General features: G+C 37.7%; 2 protein-coding genes across 7 annotated transcripts in view; one reads left to right on the forward strand and one right to left on the reverse strand.

Moving 5' to 3' along the window:
- zmynd8 (zinc finger, MYND-type containing 8) overlaps window positions 1-7,618 on the reverse strand; it is a 31,532-nt gene extending 23,914 nt beyond the window's left edge. Inside the window, exons 1-5 of one of the 6 annotated variants that reach the window (XM_084396108.1) lie at window positions 7,471-7,596; window positions 7,323-7,397; window positions 2,392-2,459; window positions 2,055-2,206; window positions 100-243 (exon numbers count right to left, since the gene is read on the reverse strand). In XM_084396108.1, the coding sequence (XP_084252234.1) occupies window positions 100-243; window positions 2,055-2,206; window positions 2,392-2,459; window positions 7,323-7,397; window positions 7,471-7,484 (453 nt within the window). In that variant the 5' untranslated portion in view covers window positions 7,485-7,596. Of the gene's footprint in view, window positions 1-99; window positions 322-2,054; window positions 2,207-2,391; window positions 2,460-3,355; window positions 4,515-7,322; window positions 7,398-7,470 lie in introns of those variants that run through there. The other 5 variants (XM_084396105.1, XM_084396107.1, XM_084396110.1 and 2 more) reach the window with 5 other exon arrangements.
- Window positions 7,619-12,962: 5,344 nt separating this feature from the next.
- The window catches only part of ncoa3 (nuclear receptor coactivator 3), a 48,170-nt gene continuing 45,327 nt past the window's right edge, over window positions 12,963-15,805 (forward strand). The window contains exon 1 of the mRNA XM_084396104.1: window positions 12,963-13,048. The gene's annotated coding sequence lies outside the window, so the exon portion shown is untranslated. The remainder of the gene's footprint in view (window positions 13,049-15,805) is intronic.

Consider the following 15,805-nt stretch of genomic DNA (forward strand, 5'->3'; position numbering starts at 1 on the left):
TATAATTGGCCTTTGGAAAAAAAACCATTATAAATGACAAAAAATCTGCATTGTTAAGTTGATTTGTTTTAGACAAAGTGAAGCCACGTGAGCCAGTACCTCACATTCAGGGCAGAACCAGTCTCCTTCAGGCTCTGCAGCCAGTTTGAGGCACTTAGCGTGGTAGACGCGCGGGCAGAGCTCACAGCAGAGCACCTGACCCTCGCGGTGGCACACCCAGCAGTAGAAGTCATTCCGCCCGTCCTGCGGTACAACATCAACAGGGTCTGTGGTGAGTGCGGGCTGCTTCACATAGTAAAAGGGACCATGTCTTAGTTCTGACTGGAATGCGGGCGAGAGAAACAGAGGGTCGGGGTTTCAAAACACGGGTATTAAAAGTAACAAGACAAAACCAACAGGCACAAAGGTTATCGATCAGGGTGTGGCATGGAAAGACAGAGGAGAGCAAATGTAGACAAATGGGCACTGAATTAATGGCATTTCAATCTGTAACATAAAGGTAAATGCATCCTTGTCAGAGGCAGAAACAAGCTTAGGTCTAATAATTCATTGCAGCTGCATCAACATGAATCATAGTCTGTCCCTGGATACACATTTCTGCTTAGCTTGCATTAAAGCCACCTGCCTTGCATTTGTTAGGCTGAGCTCATTATCTGTCTCATAAAACTAAAGACGAGGACCTTAGGTTGTTTGTGAAAATGAATGTCACTGTCGAAAGATGGCACGTGTTTGGATACCCTGAAAAATGTAGGTAGCGGTCGAATCAAGAGGGTTTATCAATTGCAGAGACCAGGGTGGTCTGTTTGCATACATTTGCTGTTGAGCAAAGCGCTCATGGTGTGAGACACTGAAAAACAGCGTGATGCAATGGCCACATCAGTCAAAAAACGAATGTTCAACATATAGCAACAGTTTACAAATAAAACAAGAACACAGGAATATATTCACATATTGATACACTATAACAGCCTTATTAAACTGACCTTCCAAATTATTCATTTAATTATTTCATTTTGAGTCATTCATGTCCTTCAGATGTGGCTTTGCCTTTGTATAAATATGTAAATATATTAGCAGTAGTAGTAGTTTATTAATTATAATGGCTATGTATAAATATATTATTATTATTATTCAAATTATAAATCTTTTTAAATAAGATTTCTCTTCTAAATCTTAATGTAAAATATAATGTACTCTGCATCTGACACTTAATTAGAAAACTGCTACTTATTGCTAAAAAAGGGAAAATGACTTATTAAATATAATTACTATTTGATTTTATGTTTTCAATGCGCTTGTTGGATGCGCTTTTTTGGGCTTCAAAATCCAAGTTACCATTCACTCCCATTATAAAGCTTGGAAGGGCCAGGATATTTTTTTATATAACTCCAATAGTGTTTGGCTGAAAGATGAAAGTCATATACACCTAGGATGACTTGAGGGTGAGTAAATTATGGGATCATTTTCATTTTGGGATGAACTAACCCTTTAAATAGAGGCCTAGATATTTTTTTATTGAGTGATATGATTTGACATTAATTGATTTGATATGAAAATGACTAAAATCAATTAAATATTTATTTAACAAAATATTTGCAAACAGGAAAAAGCATTATTAATTGACAAGGCTGTTAGTAGATTTTGTAACAGACACATTTCTATTATTTGACCAAGTGGGCACAAATCTTAAAGTGGCCAAAAATCACCCAGGTAATCCGTCTTGCTAATATATTCTATTAGAGTCAGTCTGGTAGTGTTCTGATTTTATTATTTGTGAGCGGTAGACTTGTTTACAGGGGTCCTAAAACACAGTTTGACAATCAGATTTAAATTATTTTCAGCTAAAACAGCAGAAAAACAAGTGGCCCTATAATGACAATATCGTAAAAAGCACAGGATGATGGTAATGATGAATACCATAAAATCTTGCAGAGCATCACCACAAAGAAGCCACCCAAAATACAATAAATAAATAAAACAGATGCACACTGAAATTAGTGAATGACTGACATGCAGGACTGAACAAGGGCTTGTATGGGGAGCGAAAGTTGCACCTGATCTTTACTGCTATTGACGGCTCCTGGTTTTTTCTTCTTTTTCACAGGACTGGAGGAGGATTCGGAAGGGGAGTGTCCGTTTGAGGAGTGAGGGGGGCTGGAAACCTTGCGCTTAGGTACGGTCCTTTCCGCTGGACCTTGATCAGAGACTGCACAGCAATGGGACAAATTACTGATGTAAACGTAGAGTAAAAAATTGTACAAAACTAAAGTTAAACCATACTGAAAGACATCAAAACATCAACAAATATGGAAGCTGACACTTTTGCACTGTTTTCACACTTGAATGTGGAAATAAATGAGGCACACTCATCACATCAAGGACGATTCTCACCCTTGGATCGTGTTGCAATTTCCATCCCTTCAATTGCATCTGACTCCTTCTCTTCTCCTTCAGCCAAACTGCCACAATGAAAATAAATTAATGATATTAAATCTCCATTTTACACCTACACCTGCTGTTTTGTCATAGTGGCACCTGTATTTCTGATATCATTCGTTTCTGTTTAAAAAACAAACAAAAAAACTCTTTTACACAAATTATTAATTTTTCACCTTCAGATGGAATGTTTTTTTTAGCAATCATGAAGCTAAAAAAACATGATAAAATCGAACCTAACTTCACCATTTTACCAAACACCAAGCAAGCAAATGCCTTCATAAAGTATTTCACTGAATTCAGGCTTTATTTCCACAGCTTGAAGAGAAGAGAAGAGCAGAAGAGAAGGAAGTTCACAGTGAAAGAGCCCTTTGACGTCAGATTCACAGCAGGGCCTCCTTCAGAGTCAACACAATATGCTTATTCTCCACTCCAAGGGCCCGCTAGCTACGGACAAATGCTAATCTGACTCCAAAATGCGAAACTTACAGGTATCTGTAACGTATTGTTATATAATTCGTATTGTTGAAGAAACTAAACATTAAGAATAAGCATGAAACATCATGAGGCAGGTGTAAGTCCAAATGTACAAATGAGCATTTGATACTAGCAAAAAACAAAACAGATCAGCTGTGGCCTTTCCTGATGGTTTCGATAACAAGTGGCATGGCATAAAACATTGTATTTTATGTAAACATATACAAAAAGGCAAAGCAGTTTCCATTCTGGATAATAATAATGTGCTTTTCTCCAATCAAAGGCAACACAGTTTAGTTACAACGCTGGCAAAGGTAGCGCCAAGATGGCTGCCTCTCACTGCCAAGAGAGAATTTTCTATTCGAAATTCCAATAAACACACAAACGCCATCTGAATGTGATGTGCACATCAGAACAATGGTCCATAACTCATAAGATATACCGTCGGTTGATGCCAACGCTGAACCTCAATTTCAATTTTGGATGCAGCACGTAGACTTGAGACTTTCCATGCGACATAACGCTTCTCCATCTCAGTCATTTTGCAGCCTGAACGGTTTTAAAAAGGCCCCTTTTCTCTGCTGATGCCCAGGTCATTATCACACACGCCCACCATATTTCGTTCATGAACAGAAGAACAGAGCACATCCTCCTAGAACAAACCTCAGGATGATCAAAAACAAAAATCACACTGTTATTGACAGTCACAAGGTCTGTTCTCATGCGTTTGCACTGATGTGGCAGCGATATCTTGCTATGTCCTGCACCCCCATCCTTCAGAGATGCAGATGGGGAGGGGGTGTGTTGACAGCATGCACAAGGCAAACATCTGTAGAGCATGAGCTCTTGCCATCTTGGCCTCCTCACGTCCAACCTGCATGCACCATCCACTCCCCACCCACAGCAGAATCCAGTTCCTCTTACACAAGCAAAAACCCGAACACATGAGTTAAAAATGGCAAAATACAATCACAGAAACACGTATACACTTAAAATACAAGCTTCCTCCCCCCAAAAAACACGCAATCCCACTAGCATTGTATGATTCTCCATCTAAAAACTGACATATAATAACAGCATACCTTTTTCTTTACAGGCACAGTACACAGATTCTTCAGGCTGAGCCTTTTAAATGGGCTTTTTTCAGATTTAAAGGCAGTGAGGGATGAGACAAAGATGGGTGCAGAATTTTCCAGAAGGGCCTTGCTCTCCCTGCTGCTCTCAGAGCGATTGTCAATCTTTAACCTCAGCTGTGTGCTGCCGATTGGTTTGAGAGCCACACGGAGGCGCGTGATTGGGCGGCTGGCGTTGTGTGTGCCACACAGGCTCTCCCTGCTCCCCTCTCTCTGCTCTGATACACTGCTGCAATGCAGGGAGGGCTGCTGCTGCTGCTGCCATTTACCAGGAAAATACTCATCTTCTACTCTGAAATCTACCGGTGTGAATGAACACAGGACGTAGATGTTTCGGACAAACATGTCAGATGGTTTTATCCTCCTCCCCCTCCTGAAGTCACTACTAAGGGCGACCATTTTGATCACATTCTCTCTCCTTGTCGTGTTAAGTAAGAGCCGGATGGAGATTTGACAAATGAGCGACTCACAGGAATGCAGTAAGGGCCTTTTTTAACATCATGAGACAAAGAAAAGGCTGGAAAATGTAATCGGAGTCGTGTTAAATTGCAGGTCTTGGGAATACTCCTTATGCTCTCCCATTTAGCTGCTGGAGATTACTTACAGTCAGCCGCCTGCCAAAATGAGCTCATGAACCATCTAAAAATATTTTCAGTTTGCATAGTAATGTTGTAATAGGATCAATGACATGATGATGCTCATTTTTCTGTCTGGATCTATTGTTTTGGGGGTGTTTCCCCCCACAAATACACATTAAAAATACCATTTATACATATAATAACTTGAATAAACCTATAATGAGCATGGTTTTAATTTCTGTATTAAAAATCATTTAGATATTTTTGAGGGGGCATAAAGTAAAAAATGTCAGGGTGGCACTGTCTTAATATCATAATGGAAAAAAAGAAAACCGTATTAATTAGTGGCATATTTTATTCTTATCATCATCGTCACCATCATCACTGTTGTTGTTTTAGAAAAAAAAAAAAATTAATAAAACTGCTTCACTGCTTATTAACATTTGAAAAACTTTGTCCAACAAGTTATGTTGTCTGACCATCAAAAATAGATGAAGAAATAAAAGTTGTATTAATATATAGTTTTTTTTCTAAAACAACAACAGTGATGATGATGATAAAAACAGGAAATGATGTCATAGAGAGGACTCCTGCAGACCCTTTATGACTGTGTGTCAAGGTCAATAAGTCTCTTAAAGGGATGCTCCACTTTTTTTGGAAATAGGCTCATTTTACAACTCCCCCAGAGTTAAACAGTTGAGTTTTACCGTTTTCGAATCCATTCAGCCGATCTCCGGGTCTGGCGGTACCACTTTTAGCATAGCTTAGCATAGATCATTGAATCGGACAAGACCATTAGCATCTCTCTCAAAAAAATGACCAAAGAGTTTCGATATTTTTCCTATTTAAAACTTGACCGACAGAAAATGAAAAGTTGCGATTTTCTAGGCTGATATGGCTAGGAACTATACTCTCATTCCTGCGTAATAATCAAGAAACTTTGCTTGTCCAGCAGGCGTAATGATATGATGCAGCGCCTGAAAATTGGTCTAATAGGTTAGACAAACTTAGTCCCGGTCACGTTGGAAGTTACAGAGCTGGGGACTATTTTCAGGCGCTGCGTCATATCATTACGCCTGCTGGACTCATGGTACGGCAGCAAAGTTTCTTGATTATTACGCAGGAATGAGAGTATAGTTCCTAGCCATATCAGCCTAGAAAATCGCAACTTTCCATTTTTCGCCGGTCTTAGTACACGATGTAACTACAGAAGAGTCAAGTTTTAAATAGGAAAAATACCGAAACTCTTTGGTCATTTTTTTGAGAGAGATGCTAACGGTCTTGTCCGATTCAATGATCTATGCTAAGCTATGCTAAAAGTGGTACCGCCAGACCCGGAGATCGGCTGAATGGATTCGAAAACGGTAAAACTCAACTGTTTAACTCTGGGGGAGTTGTAAAATGAGCCTATTTCCAAAAAAAGTGGAGTATCCCTTTAAACATCAGACCTTAGTTAGTTCAGGTTGTAAAATGTCATGCGGCACAACTCATATTTATGAATGAATAATTCCTGATGATATATGTAATTATATAGTATTTGTCTTATTTGTCTGCAGCTAATAATAGTAATACATTAATTTTAAATTTAAATTTGTCTACAGCTAATAATAATAATAAATTAATTTCAAATTGTTGATAGCTATGATTCAAATAATTTGTTTTCTTATTTTCCTGTAGTAATAATCATCTGCTCCAATAATCAACACATAAAACTCATCCATCCCCCAAAAATCTCAGCAACAAAAGATAAAATCACATTTCTAGAAGTATAAGCTCAAACATATCACAAGTGCACATATGCACTGTCAATCAGACAATCAGGTTTAATCACTTTAACATACAAACTGTGAAACTCACAGGTTTTTACTTGCAGACAATGACTGCTACAGCAGATAAAAAACTAAAATCACCTCACTTTGATATTATGGTTGTGGAAAAACACCACTAGTCAGAGTCCTTTGCTATGACCTTCTGATCAGGCCCTTGCTATACTAAATACAGTCTCCAAATACATGCCATCCAAAAGAAATATTTAAAATGCTGAATTCAGACGTAATATTAATGAAGCCACATTAAGTAAAACGCTTATATTCACACACAGACACAAAAACAGTCTTTGTGGTTGCGCAGCTGAAAAAGGAAGTCTGACTGAAATGGCTGCCAACTCATACCACAACTAAGTTTTGATAAAATGCCTGGCCTGTACTGACTCTTCACAACCCGAGTAAACAGACAGAAGCCTGTATTTAACTTAGAAAGTCAAACACAAGCCTAATTCACCATCTATGTGCATCTATTTATAGAAAAGAGAGTTTCTTCTATTTCAGATCCGATAACTCTGTCAGCAAAATCAATCTGCTGTATGCTTTTGCGAATTAGGCCTATATCCTGAGAAAAATGCACATTCAGCATTATGTCAGCCATTGAAAAGTGTTGCTTTAACTTGCAACCTGAGCCAAAACTCAGCCATTCTACATGTGCGTTTCCTCTCACAGCCAGCACTGTCTGCTCCTCAGGGCCTTCCATTTTGAGAGGCCTGGCCTGTGACACAACCTGACACGACTGTGCTCCTCTCCTACTCTTGAGAAACATTACTAGGACAGAGAACAGAAGAGGCCATTTTGGTCACAGAGTTAGCACAGGTCAGTCATGCGATCCTGGAGACTAAAACACAGTGTGAGTGTGATTTCTGAGTTGCCTCTGCCTGCCAGGATCCAGCTCTTTGGAGTTGGGACAGGTTTTTGTCCCCTGTCTCTCAGAAAATCCAGTATTTCTGCATAACATAATTCAACCATTAGCATTAACAGGTAGTGTAAAAAGCATATAAGCAATGAAAAATCTCTTACCTCTGTGGATGCATGGCTTAAAACAGTGGGTAATGTCAATGCTTATTAAAACATGGAGGACAGCCCTCCCTCTCTCTCTCTTTCTCTCTCTCTACACAGCAGTCTCGGCTCTCCAAGCCAGCCAAGCCAACATTCTGATAACAGCTATGGAAGCAGTTCCCTGATTGGCTGGTTTTCAGAGGCAGGATGAAAGGCAGCAGCTGATTGGCTGACACGTTTCCTGAGTAAATGTCTTTTGTTTAGTACAGACAGGCTGTGGCAGGATTGTGGACTAAAAGAGGAGCTAGGCCTCGATCTGTATAGCTAAAACTGAGCTAAATTACTCAACCTAACACAGTCAACCTCTTGTTAAAGATGTTTTACACTTAATTAAAACAAATAATTATTAAAGTGAAATCAGTGGCATTACAAGCACAAGGCCTTGAGTCCTGAAATTAAACTTTCCACTGAGAGAAAAAAATCGACCTTAAATGATGAATATCAAGTTCATCCATGTTTTTTAGCCTTAATACATATATTTAGATACATATATGCAGTTAGAGAAGTTCACTCGATTTGTTAATCATTCACTACGTCTACCTCTAAATCATTCACTAATTCTTACCACATTGATTCTACAAAATCATAACACGGGTTGTTTACAACCAAGTTGTTTCTTGAAGTACATTGCTGTTAAGTGTGATTTTGCTGTTACGTGTGATTTTACTCTAACAAAAGTATTTTGTATGTCATACAATAATCTAATGGTGCATTTTTTTTTTATTTTTTTTTGCTAAATTTAGCCAAAAAAAACCCAAAACAATTATTTAAGTAAAACAAAATCGTTAAGTTTTAGTTATTTCATGATGTTATAGTTGATCGTTAATCAAACTATAATGAGAAAGACTTGCTATAGTCTGTTATATAATTTTTTTCTCTGTTGTGATGCATATCTGAGTAAAACAGCTTTTCGAACAAGACAAAAAGTAGGGAGGGAATTGATTTTGTCCATTGGCTATTGATTAATACGGATGGTTGTAGTTTGCTTTTGCTGTGATGTCATGCGAGTGACAGGTTGTCCCGCCCTCGTGCCGAAAAACACAGGAAGTGTCATGTCGTTGCAAGGGGGAGAGGAAGTTATTTTTATTAAAGATTACAAAGGTGCATGAATTAGAAAAAAAAAGGTTGTGCACAGGTAAATAATTTATAATAAATACAACAATATTCCATAAAAAATAGGTAGGTTTTGATTTCATGGTGACTTTAAGGCTGGAATACATAAAAAAAAATGTGCACAAATTTTTGCCAATTTACAGTCTGGAAAAGTTGATGCTAGTTGGCGAAAGTCAGAGCCATTCTGCAGTTTTGAGTTGACAGATTAAACATAAAATAGCATATTATGGACACACTGATTCATTATTTATTTGTATTTTTTATATATATATCCTGGATTCCATCCAGTCACAGGATATCAAACTTGTTTGATATTTTGAGCCGGCATAGAACACCTTTTGTCTTCATTTGTCATTCGTCTCCTTGCACCAAGGCGCATGTTTCCACGAAAGTTTGTTGTGTTTGGAAAGACTTCCAAAAGTAGTGTGTGATCATCAGATCAATAGTGTACGATGCCCAGTTTTAACAGTCATAACTTGGCAAGAATATGATGCCTAAATCGGTTCAGATTTGAAAAGTTGTGTATTGTTTTTCAGCTTGAACTCATCACCAAGGTGTCATGAGCATGTGTTTGTTTCCGACAGACCTGAGAGGGTGTGGTCAGCTTATCTAAAACTAGTTAGACTCTAGTTAGACAGGTTCTGAAGCACCTTTGCTTTGAGTGAGTCATCTGCCAGAACACACTCCACCCACGCCTGTTGTCTCCTTGCAAAACCAAACTTCTTGTCTTATTATCTAAAAAGAAACACACATTAGTTTTAGAATCTATAAGCGATAAACATCACTAGATGCTCCATTGTAGGGTTAGGGTTTGGAAATTTGTGAATGATACTGAAAATAATGAATAACAAGATTTTTATTTATTTATTATAACATTTTCTTGCCAAGGTGTTCTGAGTAATTTTAGTGCATTATCCTCTTGCTAGGGTGTTCTGAGTGGCCCTTACTAGCCCAATTGCCTAGACAAAGCTGTAAGGAAATGAGAGGGTCACTTTCGGCCTAATATTCAAATTAATGGTAAATCAACATGGTTTGTTCAGTGACTAACTCTTAAAGGGACAGTCCCATTCTGTCATCATTTACTCACCCTCATGTCATTCCAAACCTGTATGAATTTCTTTTTTTCGGTGGAACATAAAATAAGATATTTTTTGTCCATACAATGGAAGTCAATGGTCACCAAAACTGTTTCATTTTCAGCATTCATCAAAATATCTTACTTTATGTTCCACATAAGGTTCAGAACAACTTGGGTAAACTATCCCTGTAAGTTTTTACATTTATCCTCTCCAAACTTGAATATTTGGTAACATCTTTGTTTCTAGATATACCTTGGGTCCTTCCGTCCATGTAAGTCTATGGAACAGACAGTCAAGTCTGTCAATTAACAATAATAGCTCAGTATTTTTTTACACATATGTGTTACTTATTCATCACATAAAAAGCTAACTCATTAGCAGTGATCATGAATTTAATCTGGCAAGGTCACATATCTCTGGTGGAAAGATATATACACTACTCCCAAAAATGGAACCAATGTCTATTTACATTTCATTCAACCCATGTCTGTCACATTTTGAGTTTTTAAAATTCAAACACAGCCAAATGACTTGTGTGATAACATATTACAAGATATGTCACAAATAGTTCCATTGCAAATCACAGACCAGATGTTAATACCTACATTAATAGAATCCAAAGCCATTTGTAATAATATTTTAAATAGGCCTACTTACACGATTCTTCAGCTAAAAACGTTCATTGAGGTCAGAGGCCTGCAAGGTCATATCACAGGCTGTCCACTAGAGGAGGCTATTCAGCTTTCTGCTCCTCATGTTGTCATCTATGCTGAGGACAGCTGTCTGAGACTCCCTGCTGCATTAATAAATCAAAACACATACTGACACAGACACACACTCACACAGCATGGAAGATCTCAAGCCAAAGAAATATTGATGATATGGAGAGTTTTTCCATAGGCACACTGATTTCATTCAGCTCCATATCTACAGTATCTTACGATTTTCAGATGAGTCACAGCTTTAAAATGCAGTTTAATTATTAAAAACACTGTATATAAAAATATGCTGTATATATATATTAAAAATACTGACAGCCTGGAAGGTCTTCAGAGAGATCTATAAGTAATATAGAATTTAATGTATCTCTTTTATCAAACACTTGATTGCCTCAAGGAGCCTCAACCCCAGTGATACAATTTCCTAACCTAGTATTAAACAGATGTAATTATTGCACTTTCAATTTCATACTCAATGCTCATTCGTACACTCCTAAAGAGGCGATTTAACCTAATAAATCTTTAAAGCACTTCATCTGGAGAGGGGATGGGTGAAAGAAAGAGAGGTTCATGACTGCATGTTTGCAGGTAGAGAATCTATAGATGCAGATGATTGGGGGCTCATCTCCTGTCCTTTTAAAATGCTATCTCCTGTCCTTTCAAAGGGGACGGACAGAGTGAGGGGGTTGGGGGGGTAAACCATCTCACACTCTCGGAAGGGGGAAGTCAGATTGTGCTGTGAATTGGGGGAGGGAACAACAACAGGTCTATGGGCCTCTTTCTGGGCTTCTCAAGAATGTTATTGGGGCTCTCTGTCTTGTGGTCAAATGCGAATAAGCTCATAACCGACATGTTTCATCTCGTATAGTGTTATAATTCATCAAGATTTAAAATTAAGATTTAAAAAAAAAATACCAATCCGCTTTAACCTGCTGCATTTCCTTGGCGTCAAATAAACAGTCAACAAATAAATTTGGACTTTTTTTTTTTTTTTTTTTAGCTAAATTGCTTGATGCTTCAGTTTCACGTGTAAGTTTTTCTTGGCCAAATGAGAGCAGAGGTTGTATAGCAGGGAACTGTCATGACAGGAAACAGCAAGCAATGAGCTAATTACTACTCTCTCTCTCTTTCTCAGTCTGACTCTCTCTCATTCTCCCCTCCCCCTCCCTCCCACCGTTCCTACCTCCCCTCGTTCCTACCTCCCCTCTCTTTTTCCTTCCCTCCCTCCCTCCCTCTTTAGCGCTGTCTCCTCCAACAGTTGAAATTCTACACTGGTATGCCTCACAGATCACCATGGAGACGAGTTCGTTGCTATCTTCCATGTCTGGTCTTCAGAGGGCAGAGCACTTACAGCCTCTGCAGACCGCAAGAGTACGAGTGCATCCTAAAATGCCTTTTTGACCATTCAGTTCTCTTTACATGAAGATATATATATGTATATATATATGTATATATATGCACAGAGTGTGATATTATTATGCCTAGTTTACAGTAAAGCTATCAATGTTTGCTTTGTAATTTATATACAGTTTTGTAGCCTTTTCTCGTGCAAAAACATGCAAAAGCGTCAGAAATTAACTTTTTTTTAAATTATTTGGCAATGTTTGCACACTTAAATTGATTTTCAGTGGCATACCTTTACAAGAACACATTTCTTTTTAACCATATAAAAACATACTGTATAGGCTATGCCAACTGGATCAAGCATCATCAATTGGGAAAAATGGCTTATGTCACTGCATCAATGCATAATATCATGCCTAGAATATGAAATACTTTATGTTTGTAATACAAAATACAATTTGCAACCAAAAAATAAAATAATAATAATAATTTAAATATGGAGGCAAAATTCTAGCTAGGCCTACTTTAAATATCATCTAGGGTAGTTTTTTTTCCCACGTTTGCTTGCAAATTTAACTACTTCGTATTATGCATATTGAGATACATTCTGCAACTTATTTGAAACTTCAAGTAACTGTTCAGTTGCTTGTAGATCGTCTGTATTGCGTGATGTATACATCGTGTATAAACTGTGAAATGAGTAGGCCAATATTGTGTATTCTACATTGTCTTTTACTGTCACTGTTCGGGACTGCAATGTTGGTGGAAAACACGAGATTTATCTACATGTAGTAGTGATAATAAAGTGATTTGATTTGACAGACAATGAATAAAAAGGTGTGATGCGAACAAATAATTCGATCTCTCGCGAAGACAGCGAATTAATCACACTCAAATATGTAAATAAAGGCGTACGTCAGCCTACTCATTAGGGATACGTGACTGTTATCTCTATGTGGTACTTGGATGAGCTAAAAATAAATGCACTATATTTTTTTCTACGATATTGCTACTACTGCCCATCGCCTACTGGATGTCTAGTTTTCGATCTGCGGGGGTTCATGTACTTGTAGTTTCTTTCCTCTTTAGCTCTGGGTGGAATGCGCTGAGCGCCCGGATGGCAGAACGACATTACCCAGAAGTCCCCGCGCGCATGGTTCAGGCAGGCTTCTTTAAGCTTTGGGAGTGTTTCCCATTTAAACAAACATAGCTAATGCTGAAGATGGCGGATGCGTAGAAGTGGCTTAAAGAAACTGGAGTGTTTCACGGGATACATTTACACCGGTAAGTGAACCGAAACACTTCATCGCGATCGTAAATGGAGACATTTAACCAATTGTTGTGTTCGTGAAACAATGTTACGCGATGCCGGTTATTCAGAAGTACATTCTTGTCCACGGTGAGGATCTTGCCACCTAGTTATTCTGCCTTTGAGACAATAATCGTAGTAACAGTGTTGCCAGATACAACATTCTCCAGCATGTTTGTTTACTTTTCATAACAAGATCCGTCTGTGGATTTTGGTATTCTTCTGCGACCGTAATAACATTTTGTCATTAATCGACGCATTTTAACACTGTTTTCCTAAGTTGGTGAACATTTTGAAGAGGTTTGAATCTAGTCTGAATCTTTTGAGATGAACTACAACTCAAAATAATTAAGTTTTTTTTTTTTAAATTCACTGTACTATTACCGTTGTTGGTTTATATACTTTTAAGGTTATTTCCACAATCAATAGATTTCTTTCTTTTCCCTTGTTTTAAATCTTTGATCAGCAGCAAGTTTGTTGACCAGTTTGTGGATCACCTGATAGTTTACTTAACGTGAGCTGAAGTTAGTTTGCTTAAGCATAACATATTCTTAACCCTTTATCTATCACTATCACAAATACATATTTTTATAAATTCTTCCAACTTTTTTTCTTTCTGATTTTTCATGAAAAACTTATTGACCTCAAACGATCTGTTCAGATGTATTGTGTGATGTGATGTTATGTTATGAGCATGTTTTGTTGCTTTTGCTCTCAGTTCATGAAGTTCAAATAACAAGATGGTTTCCTGGTTAATGACACTGAGGGTGGAGATAAAATTATCATAGGTCAGCAAGGAACAAATCAAAGCTAGGCATTATTTACAGTGTTTTTATGCTTTTACTTTCCTACCTACCAAACTGTGCTGTATTTATCAGCTGACAAAACGGTTCAAGGGTTAATACAATTAAAATCAGTTGACCACTTTAGTGATGCACAAGTCAGCAGGATAACTCTTATCTTTTAGATTTTGTCTTTTTTGTTGTTGTATTGCGTATTTATGGTGACAAAGTGTGGTGTAGGTTGCACCTACCTACTGTACTAGACGCTTGAATTATGGCTGTGTCACAAACTCCAGTGATCTCCACCCAGACAGTATTGTTGGACATGGCAGACGCGTTTTGGAACGTGTACATTGTGAACGTAGGAACATGAACGTTTCTTATCAGAGTCATCAGACACTATTTTTAACACTCCCATTCTTTGCACTTGCAATGTTAATTGCAATGATTTAGCCTGAGGTATTCAGTGCACTGCAGCGCTACTGGAAAGTTTGATGTTCTTCTGAATTCAAAGCGATTCACATTTTGTAGTGATCCAAATGCTGCAGTTTGTGAGCTAGGAGACTTTGACCACATCCCACGTTTCAAAAATATTCACTGCCCATTTATAGAAACATCACAGAACCACAGTTGTAGGACCAACGTTTCCCTGAAATCCACATGCACTCATGTTGACATGGATAGACGCTTTGAAATATACTTTTGGTTATTATTTGCACACTGAAGGCACAGGTAGATATCATGCTTGCACTGTTTAATAACATATTGTTAGAACCATAACTGATTTGCTTTTATTGCCTCTACAGTGTAATAGAAAATCTTCCTGATAATTAATGTTATTAAATTTCAAAGCTGGGTCTGCAGCCTTTTTAGCCTGTACTAGTGCACTTATTCACAGCTTAAAAATAGTTTAACACTGTGTGTATTTTTGAAACATTTCCGTGGATGCATGAGAACAGAACGTGCGTGTATGTTGGTGCTCACACGCTACGGGACCCACGGATGCCCTGACTGCGTGTGGGAAAAGACCCTCTGAACTCTTCCTCACACTAGTCGCAGGCCGCCCCCCTCCTTCCCCCTTTATCTGTTCCTTTCTCCGCAGCTCCCTCTCTCTCACACGCCGAGCGTCAGGCTGCATTAACTATGAATCAATCTTGTGTTGAACGCTTTGACTGCAGATGGGGTTAAGAATTAAAGGATGCATAGATTCTCTGTCCTCGTCCATTTGTTAGCTCTGGCTCTATAACTCATTAACTCGGACTCTCTCAGGGGAAGAAAAAAATGCTTGTGCAAAAGTTTTCCCATGATTTTTGAAGGGCCATCTGAGTTTTGATTTGAGCATCTTTTTCTTATTTTGATTTCACTGTTGTGGCTCAAGGAATAGTTAACTATCCCCCCCCCCCCCCCCCAACTTGAGGCAAAAGCACCATAAAAGTATCATAAAAGTTGACCATATGACTTGTGCACTTTATTTCATGTCTGAAGCATTGTGTTATGAACAGACCAAAATTTACGTTGTTATTCACTGATACTTTTGCCACCCAGTGGCCATAAACTTGAACCATTGAGTCAATGTTATTTTATTATTATTTATATGCTATTATAGTATTTATTTCGATTTTTGTAAATTAGCTTTTATTTTTAGCTTTTAGATTTTTAGTAATGTTATGTCCTTTTTTTATTTGTATAATTATTTTTTTATATTTTTATTTAGCTTTTTAATTTTAGTTTGAGTAAATTTAATATGTCTTCAGCTTATTTTATTTCAGTTATTTATTTAAAATTTCAAAATTTCATAAATTTTTTAATCAAATAGTTATCATTCAGTCAAATGATCCGACAAATAGCCTAATTCAGTCACGCGTTTCAGAGAATGACTTAAGTCGCAAAGCTATCATGTGACTTCGAAAGACTTGCGCAAGTCTTATGAGCCATGTTAATTAAAAATAT

The sequence above is a fragment of the Rutilus rutilus genome, assembly GCF_951802725.1.
Source record: "Rutilus rutilus genome assembly, chromosome: 22".
Lineage (NCBI taxonomy): Eukaryota > Metazoa > Chordata > Actinopteri > Cypriniformes > Leuciscidae > Rutilus > Rutilus rutilus.